Source organism: Phoca vitulina, unplaced genomic scaffold (assembly GCF_004348235.1).
Source record: "Phoca vitulina isolate PV1807 unplaced genomic scaffold, GSC_HSeal_1.0 scaffold26, whole genome shotgun sequence".
NCBI classification, from domain to species: domain Eukaryota; kingdom Metazoa; phylum Chordata; class Mammalia; order Carnivora; family Phocidae; genus Phoca; species Phoca vitulina.
Window position 1 is genome coordinate 6,091,214 of NW_022589729.1, and position 20,170 is coordinate 6,111,383.

Consider the following 20,170-nt stretch of genomic DNA (forward strand, 5'->3'; position numbering starts at 1 on the left):
CGTGATTCTGTCATCTTTTTCTAGACGGGAATTTGATTTGAGCTTTTTATTTTCTTTTATATAACAGATTTGGACTTCCAGATTCTAGACGCCATGGTGAAAGTATATGTCTGTCTCCATGTAACACACTGGCAGCAGTAACAGATGATTTTGGCAGAGTAATTTTATTGGATGTAGCTAGAGGAATTGCAATACGCATGTGGAAAGGTACTTCCTTATAAAAATCCAGAAAAAAATGTTAATTTGCTTTTTACCCCAATAGTTGAGCAATATTATCATCCTTCAGCTTCTGGTGGACAACACTGCTTAATTCGTTATGTTTATGCTATCTTTTTTTTTTTTTTTTAACATGAACTCTTGTCAGTAACACTTGATCTAGTAGTCCAATTGATCTATCCTTTAAGTTTGATTAATTTATAGGCACTTTTAATTCTCTTCCTTGTATACTTTTCATTTCTCACTGTCATTGTTAAATTCCTGAAGTCAGTTTCTTGCCTCTGTTACATTCATTCCACTTCACAAGGTCATGTTTAAATCAGATGTTCTCTTCAAATCTAGAATGCTAAGTTTTTCAAACTAAAGATGGCAAAAACCCATCTTTGCTGACTTGACTTCCACATCTGTATGCTTGGATCAATTTACTTAAGTTTCTTAGTAGTATGTCAGTTAGGAGCTGTAGTTAGCTGCTAATAAAAGACCCAAGTTCAGGATTGATATAATATGCCCATGACATCCTCAGGAACCCAGTTTAACTTCCTGAGCTTCCCCACTCAAGGTTATTTCATGGTTCAGATGGCTGCTGGAACTCCAGCCTTCCTATCTGCAATCCAGGAAGGAGGAAAGGAAGAGGAAGAACTACCAACGGAGTCAGTCCACTTTGAGGATGATTTCCTGCCAAGCTTTTTCTACAGTGCATTAGACGGGACTTAGTCACATAGTCATACCTAACTATAAGGGAGACTTGAAAATATGTAGGCACACTGTCAACCTGAAAAAGATAAAATCTCTTTGACCAAGGAAGAAGGGAGAATGCATATTTTGGAATCATCAGGAATAGTAACATGTCAGCACAGACAGGCTACTTGTTAGAAACCACAGTTATGATGCAGTCTGGTCTGTACTGAGCAATGTGAGGAATAATGGATTTGAGGACATTAAGTTACTCTGGACAGATTGAGACCACTGTCATCTTCTTGCCAGAGAATTCCTGCAGTGTTTACCTGGTACATGTTTAAGTGTCTGTAGAAATAGGTTTTGGTGCTGCAGATACATCATTTCTTCTTGGGGTTTGTCTTCTGAAATAACATGAAGGGTGGTTCTCAGCAAGACTTTTCCAGAATATAGAAGACATAGGTACATCAGCTGGTCCAGATCCATTGTAGCGATCCTGTTGCTGGTACTGTTGTTTTTCCTTCTGCAGCTGGTGCAGTTTTCCCCTGTTCTTGGAAGAGAGGGGTCAGTTGCCTGTGGAAGGGGCCCCCTGAGATAGAAGACAGTGTCGGCTGTATCTCTCTCTCATAGGCCGGGGTGTCCTGCCACCACCTTGCACCGTATTCTCCCTGTCTGCATAACCCTAAGGGACTTGAAAAGCAGAAAATCAAGTTGATTTTTCTCTTACATTTTATATGGACTTTTATTTAAAATCCAAACCTGATAACCTCCCCTGGATTTTTTAAAGGTAGATAATTTTTTTAAAGAGAAGGAGGGGAGAGAATGAGATTGAGGAAGGGTACTCATGAAGCTGTAATGATATCTGTTTGTTTGTTTGTTTTTTTAAAGAAAAAGCAGTGATCAGGAGCAAATATAACAAAATACTAAGATTTAATAAGACTTGGTGATGGATTCAGTATTATAATTACTATCTTTTCTGTTTAAGATATTTCATACTAAAAAGATAATGTACTTTTATAGCTTTTCTTAAACCCCTCTCTAAAATATCCCACAATGCCTCAGAAAGCTATGATCAAACCTAGATTAACTAATTAGCTTCACTTTTCCTTGGTCTCCAAGGGTATCGCGATGGACAGATTGGTTGGATCCAAATTGTAGAGGACCTCCATGAAAGAGTACCAGAAAAGGCGGATTTTTCCCCCTTTGGAAATACTCAGGGTCCAAGCCGAGTAGCTCAGTTCCTTGTGATCTATGCACCAAGAAGGGGAATCTTAGAAGTGTGGAGCACACAGCAGGGACCTCGAGTAGGAGCTTTCAACGTGGGAAAGCACTGCAGGTAAGCTGCAAACCCTGTCATTTTCCTGGTTACAAAAAGGAATGCTTTTATTCAAGTCTTTATTAAAGCTGCTTAGTAGGTTGCAGGTTGTTTGAGAATTGCAGTGTTCTTTATTCTGGTTTTCCCTGCCGAGTGCCTGCTATATAATTAAGGATTAAGTATTTAATAACAAAAAATCTTACTGACCATGATACGCTACCGAATTTAATAAAGTTACCTGTGGTGCTGCCATTTATCCCCATCCCTTACTTACGTTGTGGAGGCTCAAAAGGAGAGATTGCTTCAGATTCCTGTGGTGATGATGTTAAGTGAGGTGAGGCTTTGTTTGCCATTGCTACATAGGCCTGACTGTCCTTCCATTTTCTAGCACATTTTAACAAGGCAGAACTCTACCAGTCAGGATCTATTTTACTTATGCTTTTGGTATCAGTTAGTGTTTATTTGCCTTATTAGTGCTCCTGAATTGATAGTAATGTAGGGGGTCCCTAGCTATAATAAAAGCACTTTTGGCATTTCTCCTTTTTCTCTAATAATCTTACCATATTGGTTTGTGACTTCCTCAGGCTTCTGTATCCTGGCTATAAAATAATGGGCTTAAATAATGTTACCAGTCAGAGTTGGCAGCCACAGACTTACCAGATCTGTCTTGTTGATCCAGTGTCTGGAAGTGTGAAAACAGTAAATGTTCCTTTCCATTTAGCACTGAGGTAAGATTCATCCAGTTGTCCCTCTGCTAACTTTTCCATCCCTTATTTTGCTCTTTGTTTTGTAGTTACCATTTTGTTGTTGTTTTTTTTTCTCATTAGATATCTTTAAAGTTAAATAGGAAGAAAAGAATTGGAGTGTGTCAGATTTAGAAGGAAAGCGATTTCACATTCTGTAAGAATTTGTTGTATTTATTGTTTTAGTGACAAGAAGTGCGAACGAGCCAAGGACATGCACCTAGTGAAGAAGCTGGCTGTTCTGCTGAAAACAAGACCTCCTAATCTCGGTGCGCGTCCCTTAGCAAAAAATAATAACGCATACCCTTTGTCATTTTCTAAATGCAGCAATCAGAATATTTCAGTTCATTTGTGAGCTGTTGTAACTCCTTGAAATAAGGTGAGGTGCAAGTAATCATGTATATTTTTAATTGGAATTGCTCTGTAAATATGAGGCATGCCCTCTGGGAGATATTAAAATTTGTAACAATAGAACAATAACGGGAGAGAAACCAGAAGTCCCTGAGACTGGCTGATAGCTACAAATATGTGCATTCTTCTTTCAGAATAAAGTTTACCTTGTAACAAAAGTGAAAAATTTACCTTGGTTAATTTTCTCTTTGTAGATTTGGTTGAAACACAAATAAAGGAATTAATTCTTGATATTAAGTATCCTGCAACCAAGAAACAAGTAAGTATGTATAATATGTGAACTTTCCTGCTGAGTAGCTGGGGCATATTTCTCTTAAGAAGGTCTTTATTTTCCTTTTTCCCTCCAAACATGACAGGCTAACCTCTTCTTTTCCGGTTTTTATTCACACATCCTTTTTATATTCACATACGGAAGTTCCTGTTGTCTCTCTCCTTTCCTCCTTTTTTTAATTAAGTAACATTACCATACACATGTGTGCATGTTTGAAACACACACACACATCTATACATAACATATACTCAGAATAAAGAATAATAATGAACACATATGTGTGACCACCCACCTTAGGAAATAGAATGTTACCAAGAACTCTGAAGAGCCCTACGTGTCCCTCGTCAAGCCCCTCCTCCCATTCCTAAGGTAACCAGTGTTCAGAATTTTGTGTTTCTCTCTCTTTTGCTTTTTATAGTTGTATTATTTCTGTATGGCTCCTTTAAAATGTCGATGCGTTTTCTGCCGTGTGTCCTTCCTTCAACAGTATGTTTCTCTGCGACGTCCCTGTTGGTGCCTGCAGCCACAGTGGACATGTACCGTGTCTGCTGTACTTGGTTCGCTCTCCTCCTGTCGGGGGCATGCAGAGTTCTTACAGTGGCACTGTGATTATCCTTGTACATAGGATACTACATATCTTTATGTTCCCAGGTGCACATATGCGAGAGCTTCTGTTGAGTTTGTACCTAAGAGGGGAATTGTAGTGTACTGAGCTTCTCTAGCTGTACTAGTTGATGAAAGATTGCTTCTCAAAATACTTGCACTAATGTATGTTCCCACTTGTACCGTGTAAGAGGGCCTGTTCCTCCACAGCCTCAGCATCCCATGGTATTGGCAGACTTGTTGCTTTTTGCCAGGTTTGTGGTTCTAATATGACAACTCACTGTGATTTCTTTTACTCACACCCTCTTCTCCAAACCCCTCATAATGCTGCTCAAGTTCTAACTCTATAAATTCTTTTTTTTTTTTTTAAGATTTTAATTATTTATTTGACAGCTCACGCAGGGGGCCGGCAGGCAGAGGGAGAGGGAGAAGCAGGCTCCCTGACGAGCAGGGAGCCCGATGCAGGGCTCGATCCCAGGACCCTGGGATCATGACCTGAGATGAAGGCAGCCGCTTAACCAACTGAGCCACCCAGGCACCCAAAGTTCTAACTCTTTAAATTCTTACACAACACTTCAATCCCTATGGATGCCTCTGAACTCCTACTCTGCTTTTAGTCAGAACTGGATAGCTAATGGCTACTTGTTCTCTAATTATTTCTTGTACATGAATCCTAGCTCACCAGTTTTTTCCTTTTTACCTCTTTTAAGCTCCTCCAAGTAGGGACCTCACCAAATACATCAATTTCATAATCCACAACAACTAAAATAATGCTAGATATGTGGGAGTAAAAATTTAGTGAATATTGATTTCTTTTTATTCCCTTTTATTTTACTGTGGCAGTCATTTTTAAAAAATACTTTTTATTATTTTATTGTAGAACTGGCAAGTCCCTGTGACTTTTTTTTTTTTTTTAAGAGAAGGAGGGTGGGGAGGGGCAGAGGGAGAGGGAGAGAGAAACTTAAGCAGGGCTCCATGCCCAGTGCATAGCCCGACACAGGGCTCGATTTCACAACTCCGAGATCCTGACCTGAGCTGAAATCAAGAGTCAGATGCTTAACTGACTGAGCCACCCAGGCACCCAAGTCCCTGTGACTTCTAATCAAGTTTTCCATTCTGCTGACAGGGCTAATTGGTTCTCCTCTTTCTCAGGACAAAGTCTCAGTTATGAAAGATGACATTCCTATGACAAGGTGGGCATCCAAGAGAGGTAGTTTAGAGAACCTGTGGTAGAAAGGGAGGGTTATAACCCAAACAAGGCTTCTCATTTTGATACCATCTTTCTTGTCTTACTTCATGGAACAGCAAAATTGGAAAAGTTCAGCATACTACAGACTGTCTTCTTGACCTTTTTAAAAATTATTATACTACTGAATTGTGTGTGAAACTATGAATTTTATAAAAAATGCTGGGAAAGCTCATAGTTAAAGTTGTGTATTGTTTTTAACACTAAAGGGAAAAAAAACAGTTCAGGCTTTGGAAGAATGAATAAATAGGCAAGTGGTAGACAGAACAGAGACAATTGCGTTTTGCTGGGTATTTGCCTTTTTCAGTCACTTTCTTCATATCCACCATGTAGTTGCCTCATCATGGGCTTGACCACCCTCTTGAGCCACCCTCAGAGCCCCATTTCTTACCTACGTGCACACACACACACACACACACACACAGGTGGGTGTGTTACAGTCTTTGTCTCATGCTACATTCTCAGCCAACTTTTGAAATTATTTAGTCTTATCGATAAAAAGCCAGTTTAATGGCCTAATATGAAAGGATAAGTATGAACTTTAACTGCTGTGTCTACCCATTGGTGATTCTGATGGTGGCTTCTTTAGGCATAAAGAGAGATTTTGGAACTGGTGGTGAAGGCTCTTAAGTATCTGCTGGGGGAGGGGCAGGAAGAGGGAGGTGGGGTGAGGCAGGAGCATCTATATACACCTTGCATGGCCTGTGTATTCCCCCAGCCGTGCTCAAATGCAGTCATGAAACAGTAACTAAGTTGTCAGCTTTCATCACTGATACAACAGTAACAGCCTCTGCTTTTCATTTATGCCGGTGGAGTATAGACTTACACTCTTTTTATTGGTGAATAGCTTTATCGTGGTCCCTGTTTCATCTTGGCCATTCTGTTAAATACCAGTTGCCTTCTAGTTGTTTCATTCTGAGTCTGGATTTTTTGCCATTCCACCATAAGGTGCAGGAGATGAAATTGATTGCATAATAGATATGATGCAACTCTCCTTCTCAGGTACGTCCACGAAAACATCTTAATTATGGAGCTTCCCTTGGAAATTTGGGGTACTGAAGGTGTTGGCATAAATATGAAATTTAAAAAACAAAATCGTTGCCTTCTGATTGTTAGAATTGCTCAATATCTTTCTTCTAGGCCTTGGAAAGCATTTTTGCAAGTGAACGATTACCATTTTCCTGCCTTAGAAACATCACTCAGACTTTAATGGACACTTTAAAAAATCAAGGTAATAGGGTTTGTACTGATTGGAGGTTCTGGTCTTCAGATTTTATAATTCTGATTATAAAAAGCTATTCCTGTTTATGATATCATCATGTTACTTCAATATGGAAATACTGCAAGAAATAAGGAAACTTATTTCATACCTTTAGTATTTGGAGACTTTTTTATTCCCTACTTGGTGTATGCAGCTGATCTTCATCTGAGCTTTCTCTGAATATACTGTTTCTTTCTGTAAATATTTCTCTTAAAAATCTTTCTACCCTGAGGAAAGACACCAGTGTAGGATGGTGAGAAGTGGTTATTTTGTTATAGTCGTGCACGTGTGAGAGGCAGCAGCATGAGGGGAGAAAGTTAGCTGGTGGTCTGCAAAAAACAGTGCGGCTTTCTTGCTTTCAAACTGTCTTTTACTTAGCTTTATGGAAGGAGAGTGATTCCTGTAGATGAAGCATTCTTTAAATTTGTTTTGACTGAGCTAATGATTTTAAAAAAAAGTACACTTTGAATTAACATTCTGTTACTGTATGGAATCCACATTTTCTCCTCTACTTCCCTCATGAACAGTAAGGACTTCCAAAATTGGACTCTAAGTAAAGTATTAGCTCTGAGTTTGCTGGTTGTTTTTTACTGTTCAAAATTTGTCTGAAAAAGAACTACATCTCTAACTGTGGGATTTTAACTCTGTACTCTATCCAGCTGACCCAGCAAAATTCAGTTTATTCTCAATACCTAACATAAATTAAATTGTAGTGTGTAATGTGCAGACTTCGTCTAGCTGTGACTTTTTGCTTGTCATGTTAGTTATATAAAGCCAGCTTTATATTTATATTTAAGCTAACTTAAAGTGGCTTAATAAACAGATCATAGTATCCCCTTTCAAGACTTTAAGCATCCTAATGTTGAGATTTTTTTTCAACACGTATTTAAAGCTGACTTTTGGAAAATAGTGAATTTCTTTAGTATATACAGCTTGTTAGAAATACGTCTTTTAAAAAGCATAGTATGTTTATAAAGCTCCCCCATCCCTCCAGGCTTTACCAAAATCTCAAAATTTATTGAATCAGAATTTATCTTGCACTGGACGAGATAAAAGTAAACCAAATACCACTGTTGGAATTCTATAAAATCATCACCAGTTTCAAGTTCTACCCATAATTGAGATTCCTAAAAATTTCACCTATTTAATATGCTAAGTTTTATTGTAGCTATACCAGCTCTTGGAGGTAAAGTCCCTGCCTTTTAAAAGAGTAGTTGTTTTATATTAGATGATAAATATTTAAATTATCATGAGGGAATGTATTATATAGAGAGTATTTCTCTTTTTTTAAAAAAATAAAAAAGCCTGATTGATGGAGAATGTTAAGTAGAATTGTACTTTGGTCTCTTTGCCAGCCTTCCTTGAGGATAAATCTGTTACAGTCCAGAGTTTGTGCTTGAATTCTGGTATCTTTGACCACCATGATAACAAGAGCCAGGCAGCTTTCTATTTGTCTGTCCTCTGTGAACAGAATGGGTGGCATATGAATTACGGGGTGGGGGAGAATATTTTCAAAGCTGTTTTCAGATCATTTTTAAAAAATTTGAGTATTAGACTAAGATAGCTCTTTTTTTCTTTTTCTCCACCCCCTCCCCCACTAGTACTATGCCTTATTTCATTAAAAAATTGGGACATTTTTCCATGATGAAAAAATCATCTTTGTCTTAGTAATCTGTTATAGCTTAAGTATCTCAGTATTTAATAGACTAGAACATCAGAGAAGTATAAAATACTATGAGTGTTAATGAAAGACCTTTTTATAAGTTTGTTAAATATATCTCTTTAATGTATTTTTTCTTCCACGTTTTAGAGCTTGAGTCTGTTGACGAAGGATTGCTACAGTTTTGTGCCAATAAACTGAAATTACTCCATCTTTATGAGTCTGTCTGTCAGTTAAATTCCCTTGATTTTCATTCAGACACACCATTCTCGGATAATGTGAGTAATTCCATTCCTCATTATACAAAATAATCTCTTCGATTATTTTTAATTTTTTCATTGACAGTAAAGAAGTAGAAAATTGAGAATTTTTATGAAGGGTAAAGGTGTGTTTTCTTTATAAGACCTCCTGCTGGCTCTCTGTGCCGTCGTGCTAACTTTGTATTATTTATGCCAAGATATTACAGTTTATTGTTAATCCATTTTCACTATCTTAGAAGCATTTGGTTTCTCTCAACTCATTTTTTAAGGTTGTTTCTGACAACATAACTGGACACGATTTGCCAATTAAAATATATTCAGTTTGCTGAAGTAGCAAAACTTTAATTTCTTTTAAAGAAAAAAAAAGATTTTGCTAAACAGAAGAGACTGGGTTTTCAGTGGTGTTGTGAACAAACTCATACAGCTTGTTCTCTTGTCTACTACATACTACTTAAATAGAAATTCTGTCGTACATCAAAGTGTTTAATTATAGTAAATGTTCTATGTTCTCATTCTGTAAAACATTAAAAAAATGGCAGTACCTTGTAATCTTCATTATGGTGCAGTATTGGTAATTTTGGGGCATGTATGCAAAATTCTTACTTTTCATACAGAGAAATAGTTTCTTTAATAGAGAGTAGAGAGAAAGGTTGTCCTCTCTTTCTCTCAGATTACCGTGTGACTGTGGACAGCCTGCTTGCCTTTAGGGTTCATGTCTTCCACATATCTAAAGGAAAATTATTATTTAAGTGATTTTAGTGATTTGTCAAGTCACTGATAATATTTATAAAAAATTATCTGGTGTATCTGAAACTTAATTGAAGTTTAAAGTGGAAACCTTTTATTTTATACATACGTGAATAAAAATTTTTAAACAGAAAAATGAAAGATTTTCTCTCTATATTGGAAACTACTTACACATTCTAACAATTTTTTTATCCTTGGGATTATAGATGGATTTCATAAAGCATTTTAACAGCCTTCATAATATTCTGTGATTGCTATTATAAACAACAAAGCCATTTTTCAGGATCTTTTTGTTTTTCTTTCTACTTCAGCAATAGTATAAAATCATTTCAAACAATAAGAAGGTTCAAGTTGACTAAATTATGTCTGCAGGATTGCCTAGATATTTCATAGATTCTTCAATGCCTAATTTTTTCATAAGATCCAAACTTTCCTACCTCACCAAAGAAAGTTAAGTATATGTCATTAGTAATCCCCTACAGAATTCATTTTCACTTGATAGCCCCAATACAGTATGTAAAGATAAAAATACAAAATTTAAAGTTATCAGTTGGCTGATTGCTCTTTATTATTTTTTGAAGCACTTTTTAAGAATTAAAATTGTATTTTGCTGTGAACTTGTTTAGATCCTTCAAAAAATGTATAGTCCACTTCTAGGCTGAATGGCTAATCTTGTGCGTGTAAAACTAAAATTCAAGTCTGGAAACATTTTTGTTCCTATGGGATGTAGTTCATATAAGCTCGCTCATATATAATAAATTCAGTATAGCTTTGAACTACTGGTGTGTGTTCATAGCGTTCTGCAATTTACTACTTGTTTTTAAAAACAGCATGTGGCGGGGAGAAAGTTTTGCTTGCTATGGTGAATTTAGGGTCTTTTAAGCATATGTTTGTGTGTGTGTGTGTGTGTGTATGTTTATCCCTAATTTAGAAAAATAATAGTAATATCAGGAGATGTTTTTGCACATATGGTCTGTAAAGATAGTTTGAAGGTGGGCAGGATATGTCTCTAACTTTTTTTTAATTTAATTTAATTTTATTATGTTATATTAGTCACCATACAATACATTATTAGGTTTTGATGTAGTGATCCATGATTCATTGTTTTCGTATAACACCCAGTGCTCCATGTAGTACGTAACTTTTCAACCTCTATATCCCTGAGAGCCACATAGAGGATGTATGTGTAGATACAGTGAGGCTTGGTTTCAGTATTTTTTATTGTGTTTATGCTGCTTAATAAATAAACATTCAAATAGGCCTTTAGTTTACTTAGAATCACAAGAGTTGCAGTTGATACTCTTGTGATTTTTTTCTGATTCTAAATTAATGCAACTTTAGTAAAATTCAAACATTTTAGATGAGTATAGAGTATTCTCAAGAAATTGTATAAAAATCGTACTTGTAATATGTAGTGTTTCAAGATTAGTTCAAGTTACTTCCAATTCATGAATTTGTGATTAAAATTTTAAGCAGAGTACATTAGAGCTATCACATTAATTAACAAGTCATCATTTGCTTATAGTCTTGCATTTCACTTCAAATAATGGGGTTGACCCTGATGGCAGAGTCATAGGAAGAGATACGGTGTATTCACAACCTTTTTTTTTTTTTTTCCTATTTTTTTAAGGACTTGGCTGTGTTACTGAGGCTTGATGAAAAAGAACTGCTTAAGCTCCAGGCATTGCTAGAGAAGTACAAAGAGGAAAAAACCAGGACTGCTACAGTCCGATTTTCTGATGATAAGGATGGTGTGTTACCTGTAAAAACATTCCTGGAATATTTAGAATATGAGAAGGATGTGATCAACATAAAGAAGATAAGTGAAGAGGAGTATGTGGCTTTAGGTAGGTGGAATGATAAAAATGCTCTTTGAATCCCGCCTCTTCTGGAGGAAAGCCTGGCAGGAGTTTACAGCATCTCAAAGGTTCAGTTTGTTTTAAAATTAACCTAAGAATTTAATGTGTATTTTTCAGTGAACAAAAACTACTCTGGATATGTAGGCACTATGTCATACAAGTTTTATTGGTTAATACGTATACTAAAGAGACAGTGTTAGGTGATGATTTGCCCTCTGCTTTAAAATCAAGCAAACTGGGACACCTGGGTGGCTCAGTCGTTAAGCGTCTGCCTTCGGCTCAGGTCATGATCTCAGGGTCCTGGGATCGAGTCCCACATCGGGCTCCCTGCTCGGTGGGGAGCCTGCTTCTCCCTCTCCCACTCCCCCTGCTTGTGTTCTCTCTCTCGCTGTGTCTCTCTCTGTCAAATAAATAAATTAAAAAAAAAAAAGTTTAAAATCAAGCAAACTGAGACAATTTCTTTTTTCTCATGCTGGTTTGCCTCTCTGGGGATCTGGATTGCAATTCAGGAAGAATATTAGTCCAGATGGTAAGTAGCCATTGGTTAATGCATTTTACTTTTGTTTTACTAGGTAGTTTCTTTTTCTGGAAGTGTTTGCATGGAGAAAGCTCTACCGAGGATATGTGTCACACTCTGGAGTCAGCTGGACTTAGCCCTCAGCTGTTGTTGGTAAGCTTTCTTGTTGTTGCACGTTTTTCTTCCCTTCTCATGTCATCCAGAAGTGTCAGTCCTTTTTTTTTAACCATTGTCCGAAGCATATCATAGAACATACATGAAAACCTTCCAAAAGTGATCGAAGAAATTTATAATCACCATATTTAATTGAGTAATATTATTTTATTTTTCTAATTCCCTGTAAATTGTAGCGGGCATATTCCATGGTCAGCCTAAAATAAATTTAGAATCTGACATGTATGCATGCATTTATAGTGGATTGTAATCAACCGTGAAATTGATCATATTAGAAGTAAAAAATTAGAGAACAAAATCAACTTCCCTTAGAGCAATACAGAATTGTTATCAAACATTCCCAAACTTTGCATATAGGTTAGGGTTTAGTCTCTCTGCTATAACAAATGTAAAACAAAAGAATCATTCACTAGAAAACAACACCACCACTAAATGTTTGCCCTTCTGCACAGGACAAGGGAGGTGACCCTGTCGTCCTCCCTTGTCTTTACCCTAACCACTCACATGCACACATACACACACTTTCGCATCCCCAGTAACACCCTACATTTTGGCCAGGATCTGGGAAAGCTCCTCTATGAGCTTGTTGACTGTGTTCGTGTATTGTTTTAATTGAACATTTACATCCTTTAAAAACAGATTCCATTCTTTGTTCCTTTGCAGTATGTATGTCAGGAAGTAAGGCAGTTAAAGATATGCATAGGTTTTACATGGATGTTCATAAGTGGCTTTATTCATAGTAGGCCAAAACTGCAAGCTACGCGAATGTCCTTCGGTGGGTGAATGGTTAAACAAACTGTGGTACATCTTTACCATGGACTACTCCCCAATAGTAAGACTTAACCATTGATTCCCACAATAACTTGAATGAACTGCAAGGAAAATATGCTGGGTGGAAAATGCCCATCTTGAAAAGACATGTACTTGCATGATTCCATTTTTGTAACAGTCATGAAATAGCACCATTATAGAGATAGAGAAGAGATTAGTGGTGGTCACGGGTGAGGGGTGAGTGACTGGAGGGATGGGTGTGGCTGTAAAGGGTTGACACAAGGGAGTCGTGCTGATACATAGTTGAGTGCTTGATCATGGTGATGTTTTTGTGAAAAGCTACACATTTGATAGAATTGCGTGCACACACATATGGGTGCATGCATTATTGGTGAAATTTGAATAAGCTGTATGGATTTTACCAATGTTAATTTCTTGGTTTTGATATTGTATAAGATGTCAACATTAGGGGACGCTGTGGGAAGGGTGCATGGGACTTTGTTGTGCATTTTTTTTTGTGCCCCTAGTAAATCTATAACTATTATAAAATAAAAAGTTAAAAAGAGAGGAGGTATTTATTATTCAAATTTGAGATGCTTAAATGAGTACAAGATACTTCTTATTTTTACATTATGTTTAATCAGTATCAATAAAATGCATTAAATCTGGGGTTCAAGAAACATTGGGAAAAATGAACCTCAAATCTTTCCTCAAGCCATATATAAAAATTAACTCAAAGTGGAACATAAATATAAGAGCTAAAACTACAGAACTTACAGAAGAAAACACAGGAGAAAGCTTGATGCGGGGAAAGATTTTATAGGGCACAGAAAGCATGAACATAAAAGAAAAATATTGATCAATTATACTTCATCAAAATTCAAAACTTCTGTGTTTTAGAACTGTTAAGAAACTGAGAGGCAAACCTCTCTTTCAAAATTTACATTTGATAAATGAATCCACATTAAGAAAGAATTTATATGACTCAGTAATAAGACAAACAATACAATAAGGAAAGCGAAAGATTTGAACCATCACATTACCAAAAAATATACTTACAAATGGCAAATGTCACCTGAAAGGTGGTCAGCATCATTCACTGTTAGGGAAATGCGAAATAAAGCCACAGTAGACTCTTTCTCAAGAGGATGACTGAAATTAAGACTCCTGATGCACCAAGTGTTGATGAAGATGTGGGACAATCAGAACTCCCAACACAGCTAATGGAAATGCCAACTAATACAACAACTTTGGAAAATAGTTTAAAAGTTTATTATGATGTTGAACAGAGATGTACAATAAAATCCAGCAATCTCATTCCTAGGTGTTTTTCTAGGAGGAATGAAAACATATGTTCACATAGATTTGGAATAAAATGTTAACAGCTTTAATCATAATAGCCCAAAATGCAGACAACCCAAATATCCATCAACTGATAAGTGGTTAAGTTATGGTATATCCATACAGTGGAATGAACTACTGATACACAAAATAATTGTGTAATAAATAAATGAATGAATCTCAGAAGCATTACACTAAGTGAAAAGATCCAGAAATAAGACTACCTCCTGTATGATTTTAATTATATGAAATACTAGAATAAGCAAAAATACAGTGACAGAGCAGATGGGAGTTTGCTAGAAGATGACGGTGGGGGTTGGAGATTGACTACAGCAAGCACAAGGGAACTTTGGGGGATGATGTTTATGGTGTTGGCCACCCAACTTAAAATTAGTGAACTTTATTGTAAATATGTATATGTTATAATGTAATAAAGTGATATATAGGAAATTTCACGATTTTAAATCCATAATGCTGGGATCTGTAAGTGTATTTATTGTGCTATAGAATTTATAAAATGGATTATAATTTTAAATTCTTTTTAAAAATCATCTAACTCTGAAAGACTATTTCACGTATTCCAAATGATTGGTCGCTTCTCCAGATGAATATTTTATGGTTAGGTTTTTGAAGTATTCTATCAGTAGCTGAATGCTTTTAAAAGCAGTCGTGTAAGTTTTTAAAATCCTGCCGTGGAGTACAGAGAAATAAGGCATTTTCACTGAAAGCATGTAAATAGTAGTTACGAATGGGAAGGGGAGGGGAAACTTCTTCAAAAAAAAAAAAAAAAAACCAGAAAAACAAAAACAAAGTCCTGGAATTAAAGTAAGACATTGAATGTACAATACGACAAGCTTTTTAAAAAGCCTGCTTGGTCACTGTGGTCACACTGATCAGAGGAAATGGCAGCTGGCACATTCAGGCCATGAGTAAGCCGCCTGGCCTTGGGAAGATCAAGTGCAGGGGTTTTGTGTACCCATGTAGTAAGTGTGCATCTTGCTTACAGCTTGCTCATTCCCAAAGCAGTTAGTGCCGGTGCCAAAATATTAACCAATGGCATTTTTCTAAGTTACTAAATTTCAAATAGTTTTTTTTTAAAGAGAATGTCTATTTTTTTTTTTTTATTAACATATAGTGTATTGTTTCAGGGGAACAGGTCTGTGATTCATCAGTCTTACACAATTCACAGTGCTCAGATAGTAGTGTATTACATTAAAAGTGATAGACTTTTAGAAGTTAGACATATAAAAGTCATGAATAAAAGGTGTTAGGTCTTTCAGCAAAATATATTATTAGTGTTTACAAGGACATTTGAAATGCTAACTCTTCCTGTTATTTTTTCTGAACTATTTTAAATGGTAGTTTTATTGGAATTATGTTCGTGAAGAACTTATAATCTAGGTTGTGTGTGTGTGTGTGTGTATTCTTTTTAGGTTGTGTGTATTGTTAAATTTGGAAATACTTCTAGATGTACTATGCCCACCGATTTTTCTATAAAACTTAACATTTGATTTAGTCAGTATCATATACTATATTAGCGTAATTCACGGACAACAGCCTGATAGTTTTTTAAATGTTTAAATGTTTAAAACTATAATTTAATGTTTAAAACTATAACTACCCTCACTGGAATTTTATCAAGTTTTAATTCTGTATACTAAAACAGACCTAGTTTTCAGGAAAGACTAGAAAATAAGGCTCATTCAAAAAACTGACAAAATAAGTTTAAGTAGAGACAGGGCTAACAGATGGCTTCTTCATGTTCTATCTGCCAGCATTTCTGCTGAGGGAAGGATTAAAACATCTGGGATGTTAATATTACAGGGGGAGGATACTTAGCAAAAAGTAAAGTTCATTAGGCATTAGAAGCATCTACCAAGAACCAGTGGGATTTTCTACGTCATTCTTAGGTACGTTCTTAGGTTTTTACCAAGTCTTAGATACTGCTTGACGTAGAAAAGAGGAATTAACTAAATTTCCTCTCAAGTTTTCTCTTAATAAAAATCTAATACTCAGATATCATCTGGTAATATGTCAATATGTGACATTTATATGTGAAATAACATAGTATACATTTATAATATGAATATCCACATTATGAATAATATAATGTGACATTCTTTGCTGTGATGTATTGAAAGGATATTTTGTATTTACGAGTTATAGAGATCGTTACCTTCTATATACTCTCTTTTTCTGTAATGTGTGTCTATGTGTATGTTTTTATGTGGTCTCTTATCTCTGTATTCTCCTCTTTGATTATTTTTCTCCTTTTACCTTAATTTTTCCTGAAGCTTAAAAAAATCTGTTGTTTATAAGTGATTCTAAAATTGTGTCATTGTGTTCTGATAGCTCCCACAGCAGCCTCTGTTTCATACCAACTTTTTACATGCTAACTAAAGCATGACTGATTGACTTTTTAAAGTTAATAAACAAGAGGAGCGCCCACTAAGTTATAAGCAAAGATTACATTGGTGCATGAGAGTTAGAGACAGGGTTGACCTAGAGAGAGATGGAAGGAGAGTTAAATAGAACAGGGTTTTTTGTTTTAGAATTTGCTAAAGAAAGGTGGTGGTAGATAGGGGGAGTGGTTAGTTGGAGAGAAAAATAGAAGAGTTTATAGTATGAGGAGGGAGTCAGGTCATGGCATTTAATTTATCTAACCTTTTGGGTTGTCCATCTTTTTGAGCATTTTGAAACTTTGTTGCTGGTGAAGAGATGAATCAAGCTTTGAAAGACACTAAACCCATAGGTGCCTTAGAAACCTGCTGTGCTCTTAAAACACCCTGCTCATATATTTTGGCCTAAAATTAATCAGAGTGACCCCAGAAGATAAGTTCTCCCATCCCGCCTCATTTCCTTTTGATTTGCTTTGTGTGCCCACAACACTGAGACAGGGTCATTTCCAGTTGATTTTGGAGTGCCTTTGTTGCCTGTACGGGCAGCTCGTTTATTTTAGCCTGCCTAGTGGTTATAAGTAGCCGTGTTGTGTGAGGTGATGAGGTCTAGAAGAGAGGGAATAACCTTGATAAATGGATAAAGTCAGTCAGAAGTTTGTGGACCACACGGGATGTTGTGTGGCAGGTGGAATGCATGTCATGTAATATGACCCCAGTTTTATAAAGCGGTGACCACCTCTCCCCCATGCCCGCTCCCTAATGCTCTCTGTATATACTTAGAAAGCTGCCAGTGGCTTGGGCATAGTCAGCTCTCTGCAACCATTAGGCTGTATTGTTGTTAGCATTGTCTTTGTCTTACGGATATGCAGGCAAATATGAGAGCACATTTTTGGCTGTAAAAAAAAAAAAAAAGGTTTCTTGGGACACCTGGGTGGCTCAGTCGTTGAGCGTCTGCCCTCGGCTCAGGTCATGATCCCAGGGTCCTGGGATCAAGCCCCGCATCGGGCTCCCTGCTCAGCGGGAAGCCTGCTTCTCCCTCTGCCTCTCCCTCTCCATCTGCTTGTGTTCCCTTTCTCGCTGTGTCTCTGTCAAATAAATAAATAAAATCTTTAAAGAAAAAAATAGGTTTCTGGATAAGATGAGGTAGAAAGGAGGCTGACGTAGGGAGAGAGCTAAGAGGTTTGAACAGAAAAGGGAGAAATAGACTCCTTTTGAAAGTGTGTGTTTATTTTTTATTTGTGCAAATTATGTGTACATGTACATGTCTATACACATGTACAGTTTTTTAAAGAGAAAAAACGTGTGTTAGAATCAGGCAGATCTTGGTTCAGACTTCAGTCCTGACTCATTAGCTATATTGTGCCGGGTAAGTTCCTTTTCCTTTTCATCATTTGTAAAATCTGGGAGACCGTTCCTGCCGCAAGGTTGTTGGGATTGGACGGGGTGATGCCTGGCGAGTACTAACATCTCCTGGTCCTTCGGTCATTCTCCCAAGTTCATTTCCTTCACACACGACTTCAACTTCCTACTCTTCTTCATTTTTGAAAAGTATTTGTACTAAGATATTTAAACTGGTAATCAACCTTTTATTCTCAACCTTTTTTTGTTTTTGTTTTTGTTTTTTTACACGAAGGTCCTGCAGAACTAAAGCAGCCAGGCCTTTCACAATCACTAGTAGTTACAGGTGCGGTGCCATGCTACTGAACTTCTCATTATCCCAGAATTATCTATGTGCAAATTTTGTACATCTTAAAATATTTCAGTTTTAAGTAGATAGGCTGGTTCATGGGCATCTTAAAAGTCACTTACATTGATTTAGGTGTTTTTGCTTATAAAGTCTGTTTCTCATGTCTTATTAGTGATTTAAAAACTAGAATCTGATAGTTTTACTTATCTGTTCACCACTTCCAAGTCCACAGTACCTTGTGGCCAGTGTGGAGTAAGGTCCACAGCTCCAGATCCTCCCTTTCCTCCCGTCAGCTGAGTGGCTTCCCACCAATCTACTCAACAACCTATGCTAACTTGGTAGTAACCTTTCTGTTAATATGCCCCCTAATCAAGGTTCAACCTGGAAGGCAATGCTTAACCCAAAGAAGAGATGGAAACGGTGGAAGTTCCATATCTAACAGATGGTAAAGAATCTCTTAAGTAGACAGGGTACCTTGTTCTGCCTCTCATGTTACGTGATGTAATGAGCAGCCCCTTATTTCTCACCCTGAAGGACTGCATCCCTCATATACACATGTGTGCTTCCTTGAAAACTGCAGCATTTTGTTTGTTTTTTTATTACTGAAAATTATTTAAATTTGATTTCAGTCTCTGCTCCTGAGTGTTTGGCTGTCTAAGGAGAAAGATATTTTGGATAAACCACAGTCTGTGTGCTGTCTTCATACGATGCTGTCCCTTCTGAGCAAGATGAAAGGTAAAAGGCTGGTGGCTGTTGCAGTTCCATGGCCCTTGAGATGTGGACCACTGCTCTTGGAAATGACCTGAGCTGAAAGCAGGCGCTTAACTGACTGAGCCACCCAGGTGCCCCGTGGGTTCATCTTCTAATTCAGAAATTTACAAATACATACTGGGGAATTTAGTTTCAACATTATGTTTAATGTTAAAGGTTGAACCGAGAGAACCGACGAGCTCAGTTTCTGACTTTCTCTTTCTGCCCGCAGTGGCCGTCGATGAGACCTGGGACTCCCAGCCTGTGTCTCCCTGGTGGCAGCAGATGCGCATGGCTTGTGTTCAGTCTGAGAACAACGGAGCTGCTCTGCTGTCTGCACACGTTGGGCATTCCGTTGCCGCACAGATCTCGAACAGCATGACCGAGAAAAAAGTAAGTGGGCGGGGGTGCACCTGTCCTTGGGTAGGCTGGATCTCTAGCTGTCCAGCCTGCTTGTCCTCGTCTGGGGCTGCAGTGTCTTCGGTGTTATGGAACATGTAGAGTTTGAAATGTGTGTCCAGCAGGTTCTCATCTGTCTTTGTGGGAGTGAGGGGTGCTGCCCTTCACTGGTTTATTCAGATGACATGCATACTTGAACTTGGCCGTCACCTCGTACTTTCCACCTCGAGGGGAAAAATACTGCAGTTAGAGGGCAGAGACCTGGCTCTCTGCCAGTAGCTGGGGATTTGTGGTAAGTCCCTTAAACATGAGTCTCCTACTTCAGGTTCTTCGTCTAAAGGAGGTCAGGGTTAGACTGCATTATTTCTGAGGTTTGTTGTAGCTCTTGAGTTCTACAGTGGTATTTATAACCCTCCCCCCTTTATAAACAAAAGTTGTTTTGGGCATAGAGTGTTGAAGGACTTGAATAAAAGTTTCCTATTGACCTTTTGCTTTGTGATTTTTCCTCATGTCTTATAAAGACTCAAACTTATTTTTTAAAAAAACAAAACAAACATCTCTTGTATCTCATGGTAGATCAAATTTTTTCTAGGGGGACATGGATTTAATTGGATGAGTCACTTCAATAGCCCTGTAGAGATTCACTTAACACTGTCAGTCTCATAGTTTATATGCTAAACTTAATATTACTGGCTTAAGATGTTTATGAAAATGGAGAGAGAAGGAATTTGAGACACATTTTGTATGTTGGCGAGTGCCTTCTGAAGAGCGAGCACTACCCTGGTACTGACAGAAAAGACCGTGGCCCTTGTCAGAGATGGTCCTGCAGACTTGTTAGTGCGCATCGCATGAATCAGGGGCCTTG

The 20,170-nt window shown here is 37.3% G+C and overlaps 1 protein-coding gene across 2 annotated transcripts in view; it reads left to right on the plus strand.

The window, feature by feature from the left end:
- RAB3GAP2 (RAB3 GTPase activating non-catalytic protein subunit 2) overlaps nucleotides 1-20,170 on the plus strand; it is a 94,946-nt gene that overhangs the window by 55,122 nt on the left and 19,654 nt on the right. For both annotated transcript variants that reach the window (XM_032422446.1, XM_032422447.1), the window contains exons 13-23: nucleotides 68-207; nucleotides 2,011-2,227; nucleotides 2,791-2,934; nucleotides 3,136-3,218; nucleotides 3,555-3,619; nucleotides 6,621-6,711; nucleotides 8,552-8,679; nucleotides 11,039-11,255; nucleotides 11,840-11,937; nucleotides 18,786-18,891; nucleotides 19,139-19,299. In XM_032422446.1, the coding sequence (XP_032278337.1) occupies nucleotides 68-207; nucleotides 2,011-2,227; nucleotides 2,791-2,934; nucleotides 3,136-3,218; nucleotides 3,555-3,619; nucleotides 6,621-6,711; nucleotides 8,552-8,679; nucleotides 11,039-11,255; nucleotides 11,840-11,937; nucleotides 18,786-18,891; nucleotides 19,139-19,299 (1,450 nt within the window). The remainder of the gene's footprint in view (nucleotides 1-67; nucleotides 208-2,010; nucleotides 2,228-2,790; nucleotides 2,935-3,135; nucleotides 3,219-3,554; nucleotides 3,620-6,620; nucleotides 6,712-8,551; nucleotides 8,680-11,038; nucleotides 11,256-11,839; nucleotides 11,938-18,785; nucleotides 18,892-19,138; nucleotides 19,300-20,170) is intronic.